At 45.7% G+C, this 20,460-nt stretch overlaps 2 protein-coding genes across 2 annotated transcripts in view; both read left to right on the top strand.

Annotated features, from left to right (window-relative positions):
* Nucleotides 1–888: 888 nt before the first annotated feature.
* LOC109475697 lies at nucleotides 889–2,004 on the top strand (the record flags this gene model as incomplete). The annotated part of the gene is made up of 3 exons (XM_019776458.1): nucleotides 889–975; nucleotides 1,190–1,486; nucleotides 1,870–2,004. Coding segments are annotated over 3 exons (519 nt in total), but the record flags the coding sequence as incomplete, so codon positions are not given.
* Nucleotides 2,005–17,924: 15,920 nt separating this feature from the next.
* LOC109475696 overlaps nucleotides 17,925–20,460 on the top strand; it is a 24,920-nt gene continuing 22,384 nt past the window's right edge. Inside the window, exons 1-2 of the mRNA XM_019776457.1 lie at nucleotides 17,925–18,443; nucleotides 20,007–20,156. Coding sequence (XP_019632016.1) covers nucleotides 17,925–18,443; nucleotides 20,007–20,156 — 669 coding nt within the window. The remainder of the gene's footprint in view (nucleotides 18,444–20,006; nucleotides 20,157–20,460) is intronic.

Below are 20,460 nucleotides of genomic sequence, written 5' to 3'. Positions count from 1 at the left end.
CCTAATGCCCTTGCACAGGATGCCCTTTGGCCTGGTGCAATATCAGATAGAGTTCTTCAGTTGCACTAATGTACAGCAGGTATTTACAGCTGGTGTTATATAGCAATCTGCAGTTAAGCAGACCCCGTTGGGCTGCATCCATGTCCCGTTGGACCATGAGGGATGTCTGTCTCTCCCTTAAGCAGCACCCCAGCTGCATCCATGTCCAGTTGGACTAACATGTCCAGAGGACTAACAAATCTGTTTCAAGCCAACAGGCACAGTTTACACTGACTGCATGCTGTACACGTTAAGCTGTCCCCGTTGGGATAGCATCCATGTCCCGTTGGACATGAGGGATGTCTGTCTTCCAAAGTAACTGTGCCTGTTGTGTTGCATACATTTACACAACCACATCATACTAGACCAAAGTGCCATCACACACAGCTGATGATGATTATCCTTGAGTAATTATGTAATACTGTTTGCCAACATAGATAACCCTCCCTGATGACTTCCGAAGGTGGCAGGTGATGATGGAGCTGGAGTTTGGCACTAGATTCAATCGTCTGTTCCGGGGCCCAAGCTGGAGTGGCTGTCCTAGGGAGAGTGGAAGGATCCTATCAAGGTGAATCCACTTTAAACATACTTCATTTTCTTTTTATATCTCATAGATGTTAAGGATGATACAAAAATTTTAAAATGTTGCTGTCGGCTGGAATGCTATTAGTAATAAAATCATTATTGCAAAGATAATGTTTTCTATCAACACAGATGAATTTGCAATCCCTTCATTTCATTTCATGCCTTTTTCTGTTTATTCGGTATGTTCTGTCTGAGTTTTGTTTCACGAATAGCATTCATTACGCAACGAACCAGTAGTAACATGACAAATTCTTCTCTTTTCAGGCAAGAGTGAATGTGGCCAGCCTAGCTCGCCAAACAGTGACAAATGACATCGCAAGTTCAGGCACAACAGTCACAACAGACATACAGGTACCTATTGGATTTGCTGCCTTTTCAAACTTGTTGTATTCCAGATTGTACTTTCAGCACTTCAATCTTCCATACAACCTGACAGTGACATTTTGAACCCAACTAAAATCAGCAACATTCAGAACAAACAACATGTACCAAAATTTCAGCAATTAAAATAAGTCTATTTCAAATAGACTTATTTTAACTGCTGAAAACCACTTTTACCTTTTAGGAGTCAGCCTTGAAAGACCTGAAACATGCAAATCCGAAAGGAAGATACTGGATCAAGATAGATGGAACTGACATCAAACCGGCTCTACAGGAGTCTATGAAAGGACAGTGGAACGGGGCCATCGATCTGAGGGATGGGAAGCTGGCTGAACTAAGGAAGGAGTGTGACCAGCGACTTGAACTGGTAAACAACCTAGAAGTCAACAAGGAAAGGGCCACTCTAGAAGAAAAAATCAAAACTCTGGTCAACACCTTCCATGATGATAGCCACTTCCTCCAACAGGCCTTAACAGAAGCCGTCAATCTCTACACAAAAAATGCAGGTCCCAACAACACCCCAAGAAAAACTAAAAGAACTGAACTTCCTTTCACATTTCAGATCAGAGTGACTTCACATTTGTCTGCACGGATGACAGCGAGGACGGGTCTTCCTCGTCGTCAAAGCCAAAACACAACCTGAGAAGTGAACCTTTAACACAGGCCTCTGTCGTCAACATCGGGACAAGTTTTAGATGGACGATTCCATGTTTCCCGGTAATGACAATCACATCCCTACGGGCCACTGTATCTTCCTGGTCTAAAGGAAGGTTGGACAAAACCAAGCCTCCTGATTGGGCAAACCCGTCACGTGACACCCGCCCCCCATTCAATAACTAAAGCCTTCTTCTGTTTCATGTGCAGGATTACAATGGCCACCTTCCCAACACCTTATATCTCCAGCTAGATAACTCAGCCAAGGAATGTAAAAACAAGTACATCATTGCTTTTGCTACCTGGCTGGTGCATCTCCGAATCTTCAGAAAGGTAAAAACATGATGAATCGATTATTCACCAATTTGACAGCAAAATATTATTTCCTTTTTTGTAATGTTAAAGCATTGATGAAGGATTGTAACATTGTCACCAAACTTTGCTGCCTAGGTTATGAGCTTGTATATTTGTGGGTGGGTGGGAGGTGGGGGGTGGTTGGTAATTATTGGGACATACCCTGGTAATATGGGACTTTGGGAACTTCATTTGTAGAGTTATTTCTATTACAGCCAGAATCTCGTATGACTATAAGTATTTCTTCTTCTGAATCATTATTCATATGCATTCTAATCTAAAGAGTCTTTCTGGAATTTACAAGAGGTGAAATTGTGCTACCTCATGCCTGGGCACACCCACGAGGATGTGGATCAGATGTTTAGTCGATTTTCCACCCACCTTGAAAGAAAAGATGCACCAACAATCCCAGAACTGCTGCAACAGTTGTCGAATGCCTACACACCACAACCAGAGTGCAGGTATTGTATATATATATATATCTCTTAGGGTCATGACCAGTATGTGGGATTTCCGGGATACCATAGATAAGGAAATTTCATAGCAGTGAAATAAATTAATGATTTTTCGTGTTGCCATGGCAACGGGTTTCTGACGGTGTTTGTGACGCCAGGCTACCTCCTTTTACTATGGGCAACATAACCGGAACTTTCACTGCAAAGACAAACACCACTGAGGGTAAAGACAAAGCACGACAGGAAATCCTAGACACTCTCCAAGACATAGAAAGCAACATTGAACCAACTAGTTATCTTCACCGACGGATCTGCCTTGAACAACCCAGGCCCCGAGTGGATGTGCTGCGGTCATCTACGAGAGATGGGGCATGACCAAGCCCTACGCTGTACGCAAACCCGTACCTGCAAAATCCAACAATTACGTTCATCGTCGTGCTGCCGCCCTGCTCACGCAGCTCTGCATTAAAGGTCGTGCTCGGTTATGCACTTGAATTGCCGCCTTGAGTCGTCCCTGCGGTCTACGTTGGCGCGGCTTGAGAACTTTGGTATGGACTTCGAGGACGGGATGTGGGCGGTGTGGGGGGCAGTGAGAGCCGTCTTCCCAACGTGCAGCAGGCAGGGCTGTGCATTTCGTCTGACACAGGCCATCTATCGCAAGATACAGCGGATCGGTATGTACATGACATGCTTCATGTTTAGTATTTTGAATGTCAAAATTAAGTAAACTTTTTAATGTTTTGAATTCATTCACAGATGTATTTTGAATGGCAACTCGTATTTTAGGACTCAGTCTCAGCCGGCCTATTTGGAGAAGGCGGAGCGTACGAGCTGATGAGGAAGCTCATGGTACTACAATTCTCGCCGGCGGAGCAAATCAGGCGTGCCTTCGGGGAGCTACGAGAGCTGACTGACAACCGCCACGATGGTCAGATTTGGGTCCAAAAGTCCCACTCCGCTACTATGGAGATCGAATCCCCCGAACCCGCGAATCTTGTTCGATATGACGTCATTCGAATAGAACGGGCGTTCGATCTGGGGTTACCCGCGGTCATTTACAGTAAAACCGCTACAACCGGCTACTTCAAGCCCTTTTTTACTTGGGAACCGCGGAACAGGAAAAATCCACCTTTCCACAGATATGAACCGTTTTCAAAACATTACATCTATGCCGTGATTTTATTGTGGATATGTAACATGTAACGAAGCTACTGCCGTCATCGTGGGTGACCTTGAAGGTCAGAATTCTTGTATACGCTGTTATAAAATCCAGGTCCCCATATACAAGAGGCACAGCATGCGTGCAAACATGGTATTTTAACCATTCCCAAAAATCGCTCAAATTACCTCATTGAGGGCTTGTTTGGAAGAGGAACGATTTCCGCAGATTTCTGTCTTAGGGATTTTTTTAATATGGCCGCGATTATGAATTATCGGTATTTAAAGTTAAAACACTGCGTTTTTAGCTCTTCTTTTGACTGTAAGTCTAGTTTTAGTTAAAGAATAAAAAAAATCCTAAGACAGAAAGTTTAAATTTACTGTAATATTTCTAAAAATCCAAAAATCTAACCTTATTTTTAGTTTTCGGGGCCTCTTAAAATCAGTTGTTTGGTTCTCGTGAACCCTTTTCGACATCCGAAATTGATCTCATTTGGAAGCAAATGTACACAAAGTGGAGCAAAGGCAGTGCAAGAATAACATTTGAGGTAAACAAAATCACTTATTACATTTTATTTTGACGAGTATTTACTCTCCAATTACTTTTGTTTATTTTCAAATTTTACCCGTTACCCCCGGGCCGGCCCGGGACTCCCGCGCGGCCACGTTCGAACACGTTCTGTAACCCGATACCTCCGTAGTAATGCGACTTTTAGCCTAGCAACCGACCGCCGTGCGCTTGATCGACGAACTGACAACCTAAATGGAGCAGGAGTGGTTGAACAATAGCGTGTGGAGCGTGGAGGAATGGTCAGTGTACTTCCAGCATGTGTGCACCAACAATGATACCGAAGGATATCATACTCGCCTGAACAAGGAGGCGCAGCACAGTCTGCCATTCTACCTGCTGGTGGATCTACATGAGGAGTATCGGTATGTCAGCCTCCAGGCCAAGCTGGTGAGCATGAACAGGCTGACGCGCTACAGGCGCAAGCCCTAGATTGTGGTGAAGCATGTTGGTTCAACGCAGACTTCTTAAGTTAATATTTACAAACGATTCGACTTATGTTGACCATGAATTCAACATAACATGAAGGAATTGGCACACTTTTCTTTAAACACGTCTATATACACCCCATCAAAAAAAAGAAGAGGCAGGAAACGGAAGGCCACCACTGAAGAAGACACTTCGTTGTTCATCAAAATCAAGAACGGAGAGCTCTCGAAAAGAACCGCCAGTACCAATCGACCAGCTGAAATACGACGATGTGAGGTCAACAGTTTCAGCTTGTGTCAGGGCGCTGAACCCAAGTTGGGCGACCCCGCGACCCGCCCCGTGTACTGACCAGAGGACATTCCCTGGGTGAAAAGAGACCAAAGGATACCCGGAAGGTATTAAACCACGATTTTTTTTCTTTTCTTCCTTTACATAGTTGTTTTTTTTTTTTCATATGAATTGGATTGTCTCCGCTCCGTGTCAATTTTTGTTTGATTAATGTTTTTATACGTTCTGTACAGACTGGACTATGGCGATGAGGAAGGTCCTGAAAACATCCTCCACTACGTAGGGGAAGACCCGGAGATGTATGCGGCCAGCGTCCAGTCCGCCAGCCACGACCGGTACCGCTGACCCGACCCGGCCAACCTGAAGAAACGACGGGCGAATCGGACGGCGAGGCGTTGGACGACTTCATCGAACTTTTCACTGCTGGCTGACGTCCGGTTTAGCCTGAGCCTCAGCCCAACAGACGCCGAGCATACACATTCACCCGTATCACCTGGCGGGTAGTTCCCGGGCTGTTTTTTTACCACTTTCGGGCGGGACCCCGACGTGGCCCCGCGGGGCACCCTGCGGCTACCGGGCTATTTTTTGGCCCGTCGGGGCCCCGATAAGAATTTAATTCTGAGTTAAATTCTACCCGGGCCCCGCTGACAACAAGATGCCGTCACAGAACCGTCAAACACCGTCCGGTACCCCTCCGATTGCCGGCAGTCCACCGGAACTAATTTGTTATGTCACAGACCAGATAAACAGAATAAAGGTGACGTGTACTTCGTAAGACCAGGTGAAATGTGTGACGTCACAGATCCTGTGATTACAGCAAAGGTGTTCACTTTGTTGGATGCGTGTCAGTTCGTCACCATGCCAAAGGCAAAGAGGACGGGGTGTCGGACCCCACAGGGGTCACTACAAGACATCGTCAGAGCATCTGCCGGGTATCTACCGGAGACCAATCAATGACGATGGCAAAATTTGTATCAGCAGGCCACCGAGTGCCCGTCGGGCAAACCCGGGACAACTGCAGGGAAGCGTAAAGGCAACTTTCAATTGTGACCACAACAGCCGATGCCCGCCCTACTCCTGAACCCGGCCGGGGCCAGCCGGGGCTACATCCCCGACGGGCACCGGCGTAATTGGGACCTTAGCTTTACCAAGAAGCGCCGACTGCCCGCGAGCCCCAGAAACCCCAGCGCCAGGATTAAAACTGCAAAGGTGCCTTACACACCGTCCGCCAATTAGGTAACTAACATTAGTCGTGTATACTAGTATGTAACTGTAACGGTGGTCGTGTATATGAACTGTAGCGTTAGTCGTGCGTATGAACTGTAACATTATTTTTGTATAAGAACTGTGATGTTAGTCGTGTATTCGAAGAGCAACTGAGGCACTCACAACAACACGATTCACGAACAATGCGGTGGCACCCCATCATGACACACGGTGGTGTCTTGCCATATTTTACCAGTCTCCCGCAGCCTACGATACGATTCGGGACTCAGGTACCCCGTTCAGACCGGACTTATATTTAGTGGTTTTAACCGGTTTTTCAAAAACCGGTTTTTATTTAAACGCATAACACTCCAACAGTATTCCAAATTCACGAAGCCAACCCCTATATTCAACGCAGACATCCCGGAAAGGCTGTCAGAAGTGTCAAAAGTAGCAGAACTGCCAGAGTGGAAGAAGAATGTTACACTTATCTAGGATGAGATGAAGATCAAACTGGCCCCGTCTATAGTAAAACATCTGGAGAACTTGCTGGTTTTACGGACCTGAGTAGGGCCATGCATACTTGTGGGAGTTGAATATAAATTAGATCATTTTTCACAGATCCTCAGCAACACAGTGAGCTGTGCCCTTGCCAGGCAAGGATGTCATGATACAGTGTCCTCAAAATTTAAATTTATAGCTTTGAGTGCTAAGGTGATTTATATAGCATAACAGGAGTTGCTTGGAAATAACAGTATCTTCAAATCAAATAGATGTGGAGGTGGGGTTCATTGTTATTTTTGTGTGCTTTGCTTAGTAACAGTTAACTAAATGTGTAACTCAATATTTTTCTACAGGAGCGTTGCAGAGGAAATGAAGCGCAACAAGAGGCGGACTGCATTCATCATTGTGAAGCAGTCATCAGGCGGCACGCAGGTGTTTGTGATCGTCCACGGGAAGGCTCTGGTGGAGTGCCGGTCGGTGGTGGAGGCTTTTGTGTCCCTCATTGGGGCACTATATTGCTTTCAGCAGCCCCACCCCGCCTGCATCGCACCGGTGTCAACCAAATACATGATCCTGCCAAATACATGACTCCGACACTACTTGGGGGTTTCCAATATCCCTAAGACAATGGGTGGGAAGGGTTTAGTCGTGATGTGGGAGACTAAACTTAACACCAATCGTTAGTCTAACCCTAGCCTTTAATAATGATCCCAACTCAAACCCTAACCCCTAACTCTAATACCAACCCTAACCCTAAACACCTGACCTCTCACGTATGTGGCAGCTCAAGGATTTGGCTCAACACCGGCCATGGTGTTCATCGAACACCACCTGCTGAAGGATCCAAATGTCAACAGGGCAGACCTGATCTCTAGTTTTTTGAAGGCATACACAAAGTGTGAGTCATTCAGGAATTGTCGCGACAGTGGAAGCGAGACTGAGTAGACCACATAACATACCTGTATGTCGGATTCAGAAATAGCTGGCATATAATTCAAAGACTTTCCACCGAAAACATATACAATGTAGATCTGTGAACACCTCAGACCGTGAATTTTTCCTACTGTGAATATAATGTGAATATCAGTAAGCTACAGAGTTATTAATTGATTAGTACATAAATGTTAATCATGATGTTCAGATGGTCACCACCATCTGAGTGAATTGACCAGGAAAATTCTCGCGAGACTGTCCGAACTTATGAACATGTGACCTGCACAAGAGGTTGCTGGGACAGTTTCAGCCCCACGTCATTCGTTTGTAACCAGCGCTGACAGACGGACGTGCGTTTCGACCTCTACCAACCTTCCCGCGCTTTTCAAGAGTTTCTCCCTCAGCTTCGACTCCAGTTTTTATTCTTCCCCTTTCCCTGGGTTTACTTTTGCTCTTTTGTTCTGTATTGCTGCTATGTTGGAAGGCCAAGTGTAGTTTGTAGATGTCAGACACTACAAATGTAGCTGCAGCCTATTTCGGAACTCATTCGATCTTCTCCATGGACTAGTGCACTTGCTCTGTATTGGTGTGAAGTGAAGTTGAACTGAAGAGATTCTAACAACTGTGTGTGTTAGTCTTTTATTAAGGGTGATTAAAAACTTGCCAGCAACAATTAGGACAGTATGTGTGTAATAATTATACATGTAGCTTACTGTAAATAGAGGATAAAATCTCCTTGGTCAAACGGATACAGCATGATCCGCTACACGGAGAAGATTCTTATCCCCTACCCGGACAGCCAGCGGAGTCAGCTCGGGCTCGCCGCCGACCATCCCGAGCTGGCCATCTTTGATGTCTTCAAAGCTCACCGCAACCTTGCCTAAATCTGCGCTCCTAGCGGCCGGCCCGGTATTACATCAGCCGCCCCCCCTCCAGAAAATCCGAGAACCAACAAATTAAATTGGTGTGGCCTTATATAAATATATATGCACTTTCTGTCTTGAGAAAATCAAAATTAGTCTAACTAAAACTGGACATGTGTTCACAGCTTTTTTAGGTTCACCAGTTCTTCATCATTCTCTGAACTTCTCAATGGTCCCCAGTAGCCTGTTCACATTCATCTGATGGCCAATTCGCCAGGTGGAAGGCTATGTAAGTCAAACCCTATATTAACAAACTTTAATGAGAGATAACAACTGCATCAAGGCTGGTAATGCACGCGAAATTTCCATCATTTGTTATGACTTCGATTGTTTTAGTATTGTGTTGGAAACTTATTAAGTGTCACAATATTTCTAAATCTATCCATATGACATTTATGTCTATAATGTAGATTTGTGATAAGGCACATGTGTTGTCTGCATGTAGAAATTATTATTTTTTATTTTGTCTTACAGTTATGACACAACAAAATCTCGGGGAGGGCTCCATCCCAGCCATAGTCTTAACCAGCTCTGGTGGCAGTCGGATTGCAATAACAACAGCAAATGGTATGCTCCTTTCTCCACTCTTAGCATATATTATAAAGACATTCATATGAGAGAAACTCTTTCAACTTTAAAGGTATTTGGATTAACAAATAACATCTTTTGTTAACTGATAATATCCTTATAATATGCCCTATAGGAGACATGCAGCACAATGGCAACCTACTGTCATCAGAGGACATCCCCGCAATTATACGAGAGCATCTGGCGCACACGAACCCCGGTCCTACAAGCACCGCTGCAAGATCTAGTGATGACCCACCTACTAACAACACTGCCACTCCCACTTCTAGTGCTCCAACTACTAACAACACTGCCACTGTCACTTCTAGTGCTCCAACTACTAACAACACTGCCACTCCCACTTCTAGTGCCCCACCTGCAATATCCATGGCCAACCCCTCTACAACAGACATGACATTTTCCACCCAGTTTGAACAACCTTCCATTTCATATGCCACGTCCATTTCCCCCTCCCCCCTACTCCACCTGCAACATCCACGATCAACCCCTTTTCCGCACTTCCGGCAGTTCCCACCACCCCCTCATCAACAGGTTGTCCGGCAGTTCCCACCACCCCCTCATCAACAGGTTGTCCGACAGTTCCCACCACCCCCTCATCAACAGATTGTCCGACAGTTCCTACCACCCCCTCATCAACAGGTTGTCCGACAGTTCCTACCACCCCCTCATCAACAGGTTGTCCGACAGTTCCCACCACTTCATGTTAACTGTTCAAATCACTAGAAACATTCTGCACACTGGCGGACTGCTTTGTGCCCAATGCACGCTTGGGAGATCTGTTCACTTTTTGATCACTTGCCACTGTTCCTTGTGTTCTATTTCTATAGTTTGGTTTTATATAGCCTGTTTTTAAAAAGTGTGAAGTGCACATCCGAGGCTGCAGCTTCCACGGGAAGCAAGCAGTGTGGAGGAAAGCCCAGGAGTTTGGACTGCAGAAGCCATATGTACATGGAGGATGAGGGAATCCACAGCCTGACAGAAGCTGTACCCCAGCATGAAGCTGTTATCCCAGTCAGCACTGCTGACAGCGAGAGGTCCTTTAGCACGCTGAAGCGGGTCAAGACCAGGCTGTGTAGCAGGATGAACAATGACACCCTCAATGCCCTGCTGACCATCAGTATAGATGGCCCCAGTGTCAATGACTTGACTTTGAGAGTGCAGTGACAGCCTGGGGGGCCATGACAAACAGAAGGATTGCTGTGTGATCACTTATGGGACTAGATAAACTTTGATCGTCGATGAAAGTATGGAGACGTACTTTTGTACACGTCGTCCATTTTATGTAACGATGAGTAGAACGGCAAAATACAGTATGCGGTTGAAATTCATTCACATTATGTACATGGACCTTGGGTTCGTATACATACGAGAGTTTGGTAATGCATACACTACCAGCTCGATTTTGCGACTTATGGCAACTATATTGCCATGTTTATTTTACAGAGGTCAGGATCATGCTATCACGAATGTTCAGGTCCGAGAGGGAGTTATTCACGGAACAGGAACTTCTTCACAGGAGAGTAAGTGAGCTGCTGATGTAAGCCGGATGACTTGGAGCTGACCCTGCCAGTTTCACAACGAAAGGAAATAGATAGGTCAAGGTCATTGGATAGATAAATCGGACTCGTTCGAACTGTAGCCGTTGCAGATCAGTTCACTGAACCTCCCACAAATGTTACACAAACACAACCAGCCACTGACAATTGTTTTCTTTCATTTACCCGTTACCTTAGTTATTTCTCATTTATCAGATTTAATTGAATTGTTAATCACGTTATGAAGGGAGGCCTCCTCATAAGCATTTTTATGCTTCCGGCCTCCCTGCACTGTTACATTTCATCTATATTTTGTTGTATTTGTATTGTTACATTTTGTTTTTAAGTGCGAAATAAACTGAAACTAAACTGAAAGATCTACCCTTCCCCGTCCGGTTCCACCACGTGACCACTCTTTATCTGAACCTCATTCAAGGAGGTCCATGCTCTGTTTTAATAAAATAACTGAATCCTGATTCATCTCTTGTATCTTAGATATCTCTGTATCTCTAATATTATTGGATACAAATTCCAGCCTTTTGTAAAATTCTAACAATGTTGATATTTTTTTCAGAGAGGACAGTTCTTTGCCTGGGAAAAAAAGGAACCTGTCATGCAATGACAACACCCCACGAGGACGCGACGTCACACACGGCGGCAACAACGATGACTCCGGAATCTGGATGGACGACCTCTCGGAGACTGGAGACAAGTTTACTCTGGCGGCAGACCAACTCCGCTCTGGTTGTTTTGTGGCCATTGCGTACAATGAAGATTGATTTCTAGGTACCTCTCCTAGAAACCAATGATAACGATCCCACTCAAAATTGTCTTAAGAGATGAAAAAAATTGCTTCAACATTGAAGCAGGTGGTAAGGGTGCTGTTTCTGTGAACAAAAGATTTGGCGTATTTCGGCGTATTTCCGATATCCGAACAGGTACTTCACATTGAGATTTCCTGCGATTTCGAGCAGTATAGCTCTAAATACTTAGGCTAAAACTTTTTTGGAAATTGATTTGCCGCATGACATGGACATTTCCATAGAATTCTGGTTGTTGTTATTCGTTGTTGTTCCTTTACCTAGGTTCTATCGCATTTTAAAATGTTAGTAGTTTTTATCTGCTCTGTGTATTTAAAATATTGTCATACTTGTAAATGTTGGCTCAATTCATGTTTTGAATTTCATCGAACATGTCATGCCTATGTCAATAAAGCTGAACCTGGAAGATGGGCATTGATCCCTGGCAGCCATTGTTATATATGAATATTGCTTTGTATATCACTTGTGTGAGTAATTGTCCTTAGAATTTTTAATGATTGAATATGTCAATTTTAACGTTATATTATAATGTAAAGATTTCACTGTACATGTGTAGCTACTAAATTAGACTGACACATCTGTAAAATCGCCTCACGGGACGCGGCACACGCTGCAGCACAATTGTCGGACGCAGACCCAGCAGCTGGTAAGAAAGAACCCAACCCCAGCGGCAGTAGCAAACAGCCCCCACCAACGGGCAAATGAACGCACCTGAAGCTTCAACGAGCGAGGGCTCCAAGCCTTCTAGCCCCCGACCCAAGAAGAAGAGGCGCCTAGCCGTCAGCTCCGACTCGAGTAGCTCTGAAGATGAGGATCTGGAGGTCAGTAAGATTTTACCGAGCCGTTTTTCGTGAAATCTGGCTTTCAGTTTTTCACATCGTTTTTGGGGCTTAGAGATTTTATCAGCCAGCGTGTTCTGTTGTGTGTAGAGCTTGTTACTCCCTCAGAACAGCTTAGATGCTGCCTAATTATCCCGTTTCTTTAGTAGCAGAGAGTGTTATCCGGCCATAACAAGTGTGCCCTTTTTCGATAAACATTTTGATCCAAATACACACGACGCCGAACCGAGCGGGTTCACAGTAGGGAATCCACAGTAGTGCTAGCCTCCTCAGTATTCATTCAAGTTTGACTTTACATAAATCGGAAGATCAACTGAAGATACCATCCCCCTACAGAAACGACATGATGGCCATGCTTGTCGACAGCTGGGACTCGCTCCAGGTCGATATCTCCATGGCATTGAAGGAGAACTATGTTTCCAATGACTTGAATGGAAGCGAGGACGTCCGAGACGAGCTGTTCCAAGCTGATGTGAAGAGATGCGACATTTCAAATTCGAGATATCAGAGGAGCCACCCAAAACCATCAGGGATCTCCTTCCCACCATAATACCACCCGAGGGAGTCGGTCGTGCCACCCAACAAAGCCAGGATCCTGTGGATGAAGGGTGTGAGCTTCTGGACACAGAAGACGGGGAGCTGGATCCGGAGTTCATCCTTAAGGTAGAGTCCGAGGGTCAGGCTGAAGATGAAGGCACAGCCCCTGTACCAGTACCAGAATGTAGTAGGACAATATCCTCAGGACATATCGCTTTGCCTACTGATACAGCAGATCCCAGTATCAACAAGGATGCAAGGTTCTTGAATAAACTTGGTAAAATGCTGAATAATAATGTCCATCTCGCTGTGTTCAGTGTCTGTAAGAAGATGACATAGAACTGAGTCATCCTACCTGCGGGAGAGTTAAAGAGGACGTGTTACTGATAATAATTTCTTTCACTTGCAGATATGGAAAGAATGATACGAAAAGGGGTCAAATCCAGTTGCGGTGCAATTCACACAACCACGGCGGTCTGTCACTACGGCATTCTTTCCCATTGGTATGCGCGTTCGAAAAGGTATCGGGTTACAAGACGCTATTTTGGCCTGTTTTGGACTACCCGTAAAATATTTAAAAATACACAAATAATATTTAGGGGCAAATTTCGTCAAATTAAAATGAAATTATCGTCTTAATATCCTTTAAATGTTAGCTTTTTATGTTAAATCAATGATTTTTTAAAATTTCGCTCAGAAAGACGATTATTTTCGGGTTTCCGAGCACAAGCCATATCACTTTTTTAGGCAAACATCGTTCAAACCTGGCTACGTATATTACCCCAGATCCCCGATTTTTATATTTTTCGCAGACTAGGAATAAGACAAAAAATCGTGTTTTAGGGATTTTTAATTTCTGATTTTAAGTCTAGTTTTTGTCGACATATTGGTGAAAAAATTGCATTTTTTGACATTTTTCTCACTAAATTACCCATAATCAAAATTGAGGCCATTTTTCAAAAATCCCTAAAACACGATTTTCGGGACAACCGTTACGGTCATTTTGAGCCGTAAATGGGGTATGTTTGACTCTCCATGTTTCCAGGTTTGAACGAGTTTTGGAGACATGTCATATCGCCAGAAAGTGTGCATTGTGTTATTCATACTGGCGTTAAGAATCATTACAGTTTTCAAGGTCACCCAAGGATACGACAATAGCTTCGCTACATGTTACATGTCCACCAAAAATAATAGCGGACATGTACTGTCCAGGAAACTGTTTGTATCTATAGAAAAGTGTTGTTTTTTTATCTGTTGCAATACACAGAGGTAGAAAGGCTTGTTTTGCCGCTTTATAGTAAATGACCGCAGGTGACCCCGAAATAGAACGCGGGTTCGATTCGAATTCCCCAGATCGAACACAGTTCGGATTCTATGACATGTGGGAACTTTGCAGCCCAGATTTTACCACCGTGAACTGTGCGTGTTTCAAAAACTACATCGCCTGCAATTTATTGCTATTGCAAACCATGTAGTAATGAATCTCCATGATGTCGTAGAAAGCATACACATCAATCCACAAAATCATAAAGAGACAAGTTTGCAGGTGATACAACGAAGCCCTGACAAGGTAAAACAGGGAATACGGGTTTTGAACGTTGTCTGGTTTTGGATATTGTACAACAAAACAGAAACAACTTTGTGACGAAGGAAATTCTTTCGATATACAATGGCATAATTGAGAAGCTCAAGATTGGTAACGTAGCAAACGTTTTAACGATGAGTAGATTTCTTTGTCACATATATATGGCCTATTTCCTCAGAAGAAGGACTATCATATGAAGATATATCATTACATTGTGGCATCTATATTATTAAATAGGGCAGAGTGGAGGCAGAAGTACCTCTGCTGTGGCAGGTATCAATTGCGCTGATCTTGGTGTAGGTTTAGGACTGATTTTTTGTTTCGTTGTACCATGACAGGACAGTTACAAGCGTGGACCTTGCATGTGCATCACCCGTGGAGACCCGTCGAACACCCTAACAAGCGCTTTTCTGCAAAGGAAAAGCACACAAAATTACTGAAACAAGCCTTAGGAGGAACTGAAGGAAACCCCAGATTGGGATCACAAACCAGCGGCGGAACGGCAAAGTTTATGATCATGTAGCATATCTTTTTGTTGCATTCTATCCCAACAAACTGCGGAAAGCTTATTCAGATCTTTCTCTTCGACCAACAGGACATATAAAGATAGGCTGGAACAAGTTAGAGCAAAGCATGTATGATGGGTATGCCTGTGACAAGACCATGCCGTTTTATGCCACATTTTCCTGCTGTTATACAAATGTTTGTATTTATAATTAAAAACAAATATTTGTTATGTAAACACGTTTTTCTTTATTTTAGCACTGCTATTGTATACAACTTCATATGTATATGTAACGTTTAATAAGACTTCAACCAGTTGACATGATTCCTATGTGAGTTACTCTGAGTGCTACTCACAGTAAGAGTTCAAGTTCGACGCGCTCGCCGCGCCAGTCAAGTCAGGGAAAGGTAAGCCATCGATCCTCTCTCCCGAAACGTTCGTGTTCTCTCAATGAAAATGTCCGGCTAAAAAGGAGTCTGCCTCCACCTGGGCCCGTGAAGAAACCAGGTTGCTGCTATCCCCGTGGGGCCGGAAAGAGACGCAGAAAAAACTGGGAAAGGTTCATAAAACAAGGACATCTATGACGAGATGGCCGAGCATGGTTTTGAGAAGACTTGTGGGCTAAAGTGTAGTTCGCGGCCCAGGTCCAGATCCCAAAATGTATTTCTTTGCACGAAAATGGCTATTCTTACACACAAATAAGATTGCCGTGAAAAGATGCCAGGGAGCAGCAGAAAAATTTTCTTGCTGGATGCAGAAGTTGGGAGAGTACCCATGAAAACGTTGAGGGGGGCATCTACAACGGGATGGCCAGACGGTCGAAGTGGAGGTCTTGAGGGCTGACACTCCAGCCCAGCTTCAGGACAAGGTCAATGACGCATTCACTGATAATGGAACACCTCTCAGGTAAGGAAAACGATTGGCAATAAACTCTTAAGCTTGACGGAAATTCTATAATCTACAGAGAGTCTGCAGAGAGGTGTGGGACGACATGACTAGGAGAGACGTTGCTGGAAGGAAGGTAGATAAGGTACCAATTCGGCAGGCAGTCCGCCTCATATTACAGACCCTCCCAGCTGTTAAAGATGATGCCCTAGCGCTACTTTTCCCCCGTGTGTCTCCAAATAAGTGTGGGAAAGTGACCCTCCCCGAGTCAGTACTTGGTTTGATCCTAGTTAGGCGGGCAAACCTGACCCCAGACGAGACGAAATCACTTGTCCTGAGCCCGAGGCTACCAACACTGTAACAGAGATTTTTGCCCAGCTAAATTGTTGAAATCTGGACCCAGCAGGGTCAAGCTTAAACCAGGTCGGTCAGACCAGGGAGCATTCTGTTTCGGCTTTAACTCACCTCGAGGATGCCTTAGGGCTGACTGCAGGTTCAAACATGTGGGTAGCCAGTCTGAGGGAATCAATCACAACCCTCATTTTGAGTGGCCTTCGAACATCTCTCCAGAATGAACTGAGTGCGGTGCACCCAAAAATATAGACTTTTTCTGTGGGCTGCAAAGGGATGGAATTCTAGATGCTTATTCCGTCGAAGACATTGCTGCTTTACACCATGTCTTCCTACCACGTATTAATAGGGACCTAGCAATGTTCCAAATGTGGTGGAATAACCACAAGAACTGCCAAGTCTAAAACACCAAAACAGCTGTTCCTGCAAGGCTTTCTAAAAAAATTCATTCTGACTATACCAGCGTAAGGGAATATTTTGGAGTACAAAACCCACCTGCCGACGTTGACACTCTCATTGATGAGGGATTTGACCCTGTGTTCTTGGACTTGCCAGATGAAACTGTTCATGAGCTACAAGTGGTCAATCCTTTGGCTGAGAGTGAAAACGAGGGCAGGGATTTGTATCTTCTGGCAAGAGCAATCATAAGGAGAGGGAACTAATTCTGATGTTTTCCGCCACATTGAACTCCATTATTAGCATGACTAAATCTGCGCTCCTAGCGGTCGGCCCGGTATTACACCAGCCGCCCGCCTGGAGAGACTCCAATCACTTCTGCACTGACTCCATGTGATGGAATCCAATCGTTTGTACCAGTTTGGCCCAAGAATGTGAAGGCTAGGTCAGTCCAGAGTGGAGATCTAGAGAGGGAGGTCCTGGTGGTGTCTGTCTTAGGATAGGAAGTTGATTAAACAGTTAAAGTTCGGACTCTGTGACTCGGCTCATCTGTGACACTCCAGCACAGACATGGGAAAGTGCATGTGAAGCGATTCACTGTGGAAGGTAGAAAGCATCCATTGGCAGATGTCAGGAGTAGGAGCCTGAAGGAGCAGAATGAAGTTTATGAGGACACGAGATGGGCAACAATACGATGAAATGTAGGCAAATGCTGTCAAGGTCTTTACTTACAGGTACATAGTCAGTGATTGGAAGGCCCTGGCCATTATGATGGGCCTTGTTGGCCCAACTGTTAGGCAGTTTTCTGAAAATATATTTGCATAATCATGGGTTGTTACTTATCGTCCATACCCCCTACCTGTATCATCCGTACCCCCCTTTTTGGTTTCTAGCAAAATACTGCAAAAATTGCAGTCTAAATGGTACAAGTCAGCGTAGCCTCAGGCTCATCAGAGCTCACAGAGCACATTGAAGGTACGTTGGCTCCTGTTGACTTGCTGCCTTCAACAATATCTCAACCTTCAACTTTGTAATATATTACCTGACAATGTTATCTTCAGTGCATGCATGCAGAATGAAGTCGCTTTTATGTAAGGAGGGTCAAAGTATGGGGTAACAAGTACAACCACATGCGTCTCGACACATGGTGGTAGTATACATGGTGTAAATAGGGACCTCTGACCTCTCCACTGTATTTTAAGTATGTAAGGTATTAAAACTGTGAGCTTTCATGTACCATTGAAACACACTTTGACTTGTGGTAAATATACTTATTTGAAAATTCTTCCATTCAACTTTCAAGGTGCAGCTACAACTATCCCAAGTTGCTTTGCGCGTAGGGAGGGGTGAGATAATACCGACCTGTCAGTCGGTCGGGTTTCGTGGCCAGAGAAGGTCAGCATCCATGGCGGCTCCCGTTCTGAATCCCAATGCCTCTCTCGTGGGCCACAACCCGATCCCTCTCGTGAAGCGGATCCGCGACGAGCCGACCCCCGCCAGCGAGCTGCTCGCCCGGTTCGTCGAGGACGTCCCCCTCGAGAACCACAACGACGAGGATCTCCGGGGCAGGATAAGAGCGCTAACCGGGAACGACGCCGACGATTATCTGCAAATGGCGGGCCTTGACCACAAGTCCCATGACGCGATCCTCCGGCTCTGCCACTTCGCCATTATCGCGGCTTGCGAGACGACACAGGGCCAGCCCATCCAGGCCGCCAAAGACGCCGCGTTAGAGGCGTCCCGCCTCTTGGACGACAACCCAACCCCGACCCCAACCACGAGCAAGAAAGACGCGAGCGCCAAGCGCCAGCCGCCGAACGAGCAGACCCCCGACCAGCCGGGACCCTCGAACCCGCACAAGAAGGCGAAGCGCCAGTCCGTGCCGGCTGACTCTAGCGAGAGCAGCGACGACGAGGACCTCGAGGTTAGTATCCGGTCCTCCCATGACTACTTCTCGTCTTTGAAGCATTTGTGATACGTTGATCTCCGCCACCTGTTTGGGTTACTGTATATTTTGTTTGTCTAGTGTGCCTTTGCTCGTTTTGTTTGGGTTATACAAGTGATTTGCCGTACTTTTCTTTGATATTGCACATTGTAAGATATCTCAGGCGAACATGAAAACGTATCGTCAAACTGTTTGACTCACGCTTTGAGCTGGGCTACCACCCACAGATAGACGTACTATGAGATGTGTTAGATATGCGTTCCTGGACCGGGCTATCTAGCACAGAAGCATACAGAAGTGTTTTGAACCGGTGGATACATTTCTGGGCCGAGCTGTCACCCGCAGACGCGTTTTGCGGTGTATTTAACTTTGACAGTATTCGCTCTGGTTCGGGCTGTCACCCGCAGACGCACACAAAATTTTGTATTGAAATTGTGAAAATACGTTCTGGACCGGGCTGTCACCCGCAGACGTACTGTTAAGTGCATTGAACTCAGTGGTAGGCGTTCTGGTCCGGGCTGTCACCCGCGGACGCATACAAAATTCTGTATTGAAAATATGAAAATACGCTTCTGGGCCGGGCTGTCACCCGCAGACGTACTGTTAAGTGCATTGAACTCAGTGCTAGGCGTTCTGGTCCGGGCTGTCACCCGCGGACGCATACAAAATTCTGTATTGAAAATATGAAAATACGCTTCTGGGCCGGGCTGTCACCCGCAGACGTATTTCCAAATGTATTTGAAGTCAGTAATACGCGCACTGGCCCGGGCTGTCACCCGCAAGCGCACTTTGAAGTATAGTAAAATCAGCAGTATGATTTCCGGACCGAGTCGTCACCCCGGTACCCACGGACGTATCATTGAAGTGTATCTGAAATTGGTGATATCTGCCCTAGTCCGGGCGATCACAAACACACGCAAAAATTGTACTGGAATCTTAAAGGTACGCTCTAGGCCGAGCTGTCACCCACAAACGCATTTTAAGGCATTGGAATTGACGATGTGCCGACAGTGTAGGAAGGATATCTCACACTAGTTTTTTCTTACAGAAATCTCTCCATTTTTGAAACTGAGAACCATCCCTAATTCTTTCTCCTCCCCGCCCTTTAGCCTCTTGCTGGTTTCCGTGCCATTCTGAGTACGAAATCAATGAGAGACTTCTGATAGTCAAATTGAGTTTTTTCCATTTGTATTTTTGACTTGGTCGCCCCGTTCTCGAGCGGGCAAACACCTTTCTTCCCCGCAGTTAGAATTTCTCCTACCCTAGAAACTTAGAATCCGACGCCCAAAATCTGATCGGGTTCTACACAGATGTTAGCAATTACACAGAACCATTTTCCCACGTTCCACCAACACCATATCTTGTCAGCCACAGACTTTGGAATGTGCGCAACCCCCGTGAGACGGGGAGTAACGGATGGGCTCGACATGATAGCAACACAGTCAGCGTTTTCAGTTCTCTTAATTGAACCCACACTTGGGGGTGTTGTATGAATCAAGACTGAGACCACCCTGTGTGTTTCTCTTTCTTGTTTGTTTGTAGGACGATCTCGTCCGCCTCGAGCTCCGACACCTGAAGGAGGTTTGCCTGGATCCGGGGATCCATCTTTACCCGCTGAAACTACAGAGGGCCCTCTCCAGCCTGTGCAAAGCAGCCAAGAAGACCAAACACAGGAGGGCTCGGGCCTTCCAGGCGGCCAAGGTTTTCTTCTTGGAGAACAGTACCTTCAAAGGAGTCGGCAAAGAGGTACTGAAGATGGTGCAATCCAGAGAGGAACGGCGCCTAGCGGAGGAGGTGGAGAAGGCAGCGGCAAGCCTTCGGGGCGCGGCGAAGCCGACAAGCAGGTCGTCTTACCAACACCCGCCGTGGGACCCTCCCCGAGGCCCGCCGCAACCACCGCCATTCCCATGGGGAGGGGGAAAACCAAACCGGGGGAGATGGGCCCCACGTGGTCGGTACACCCCTGGTCCCCCCGCAGCCAGGATCGCGACCGGCC

This window comes from Branchiostoma belcheri, unplaced genomic scaffold, assembly GCF_001625305.1.
Source record: "Branchiostoma belcheri isolate BF01 breed outbred unplaced genomic scaffold, Haploidv18h27 scaffold343, whole genome shotgun sequence".
NCBI classification, from domain to species: Eukaryota; Metazoa; Chordata; class Leptocardii; order Amphioxiformes; family Branchiostomatidae; genus Branchiostoma; species Branchiostoma belcheri.
The sequence above is the reverse complement of the archived record's forward strand: the minus strand, read 5'-3'. Positions and strand labels throughout refer to the sequence as shown.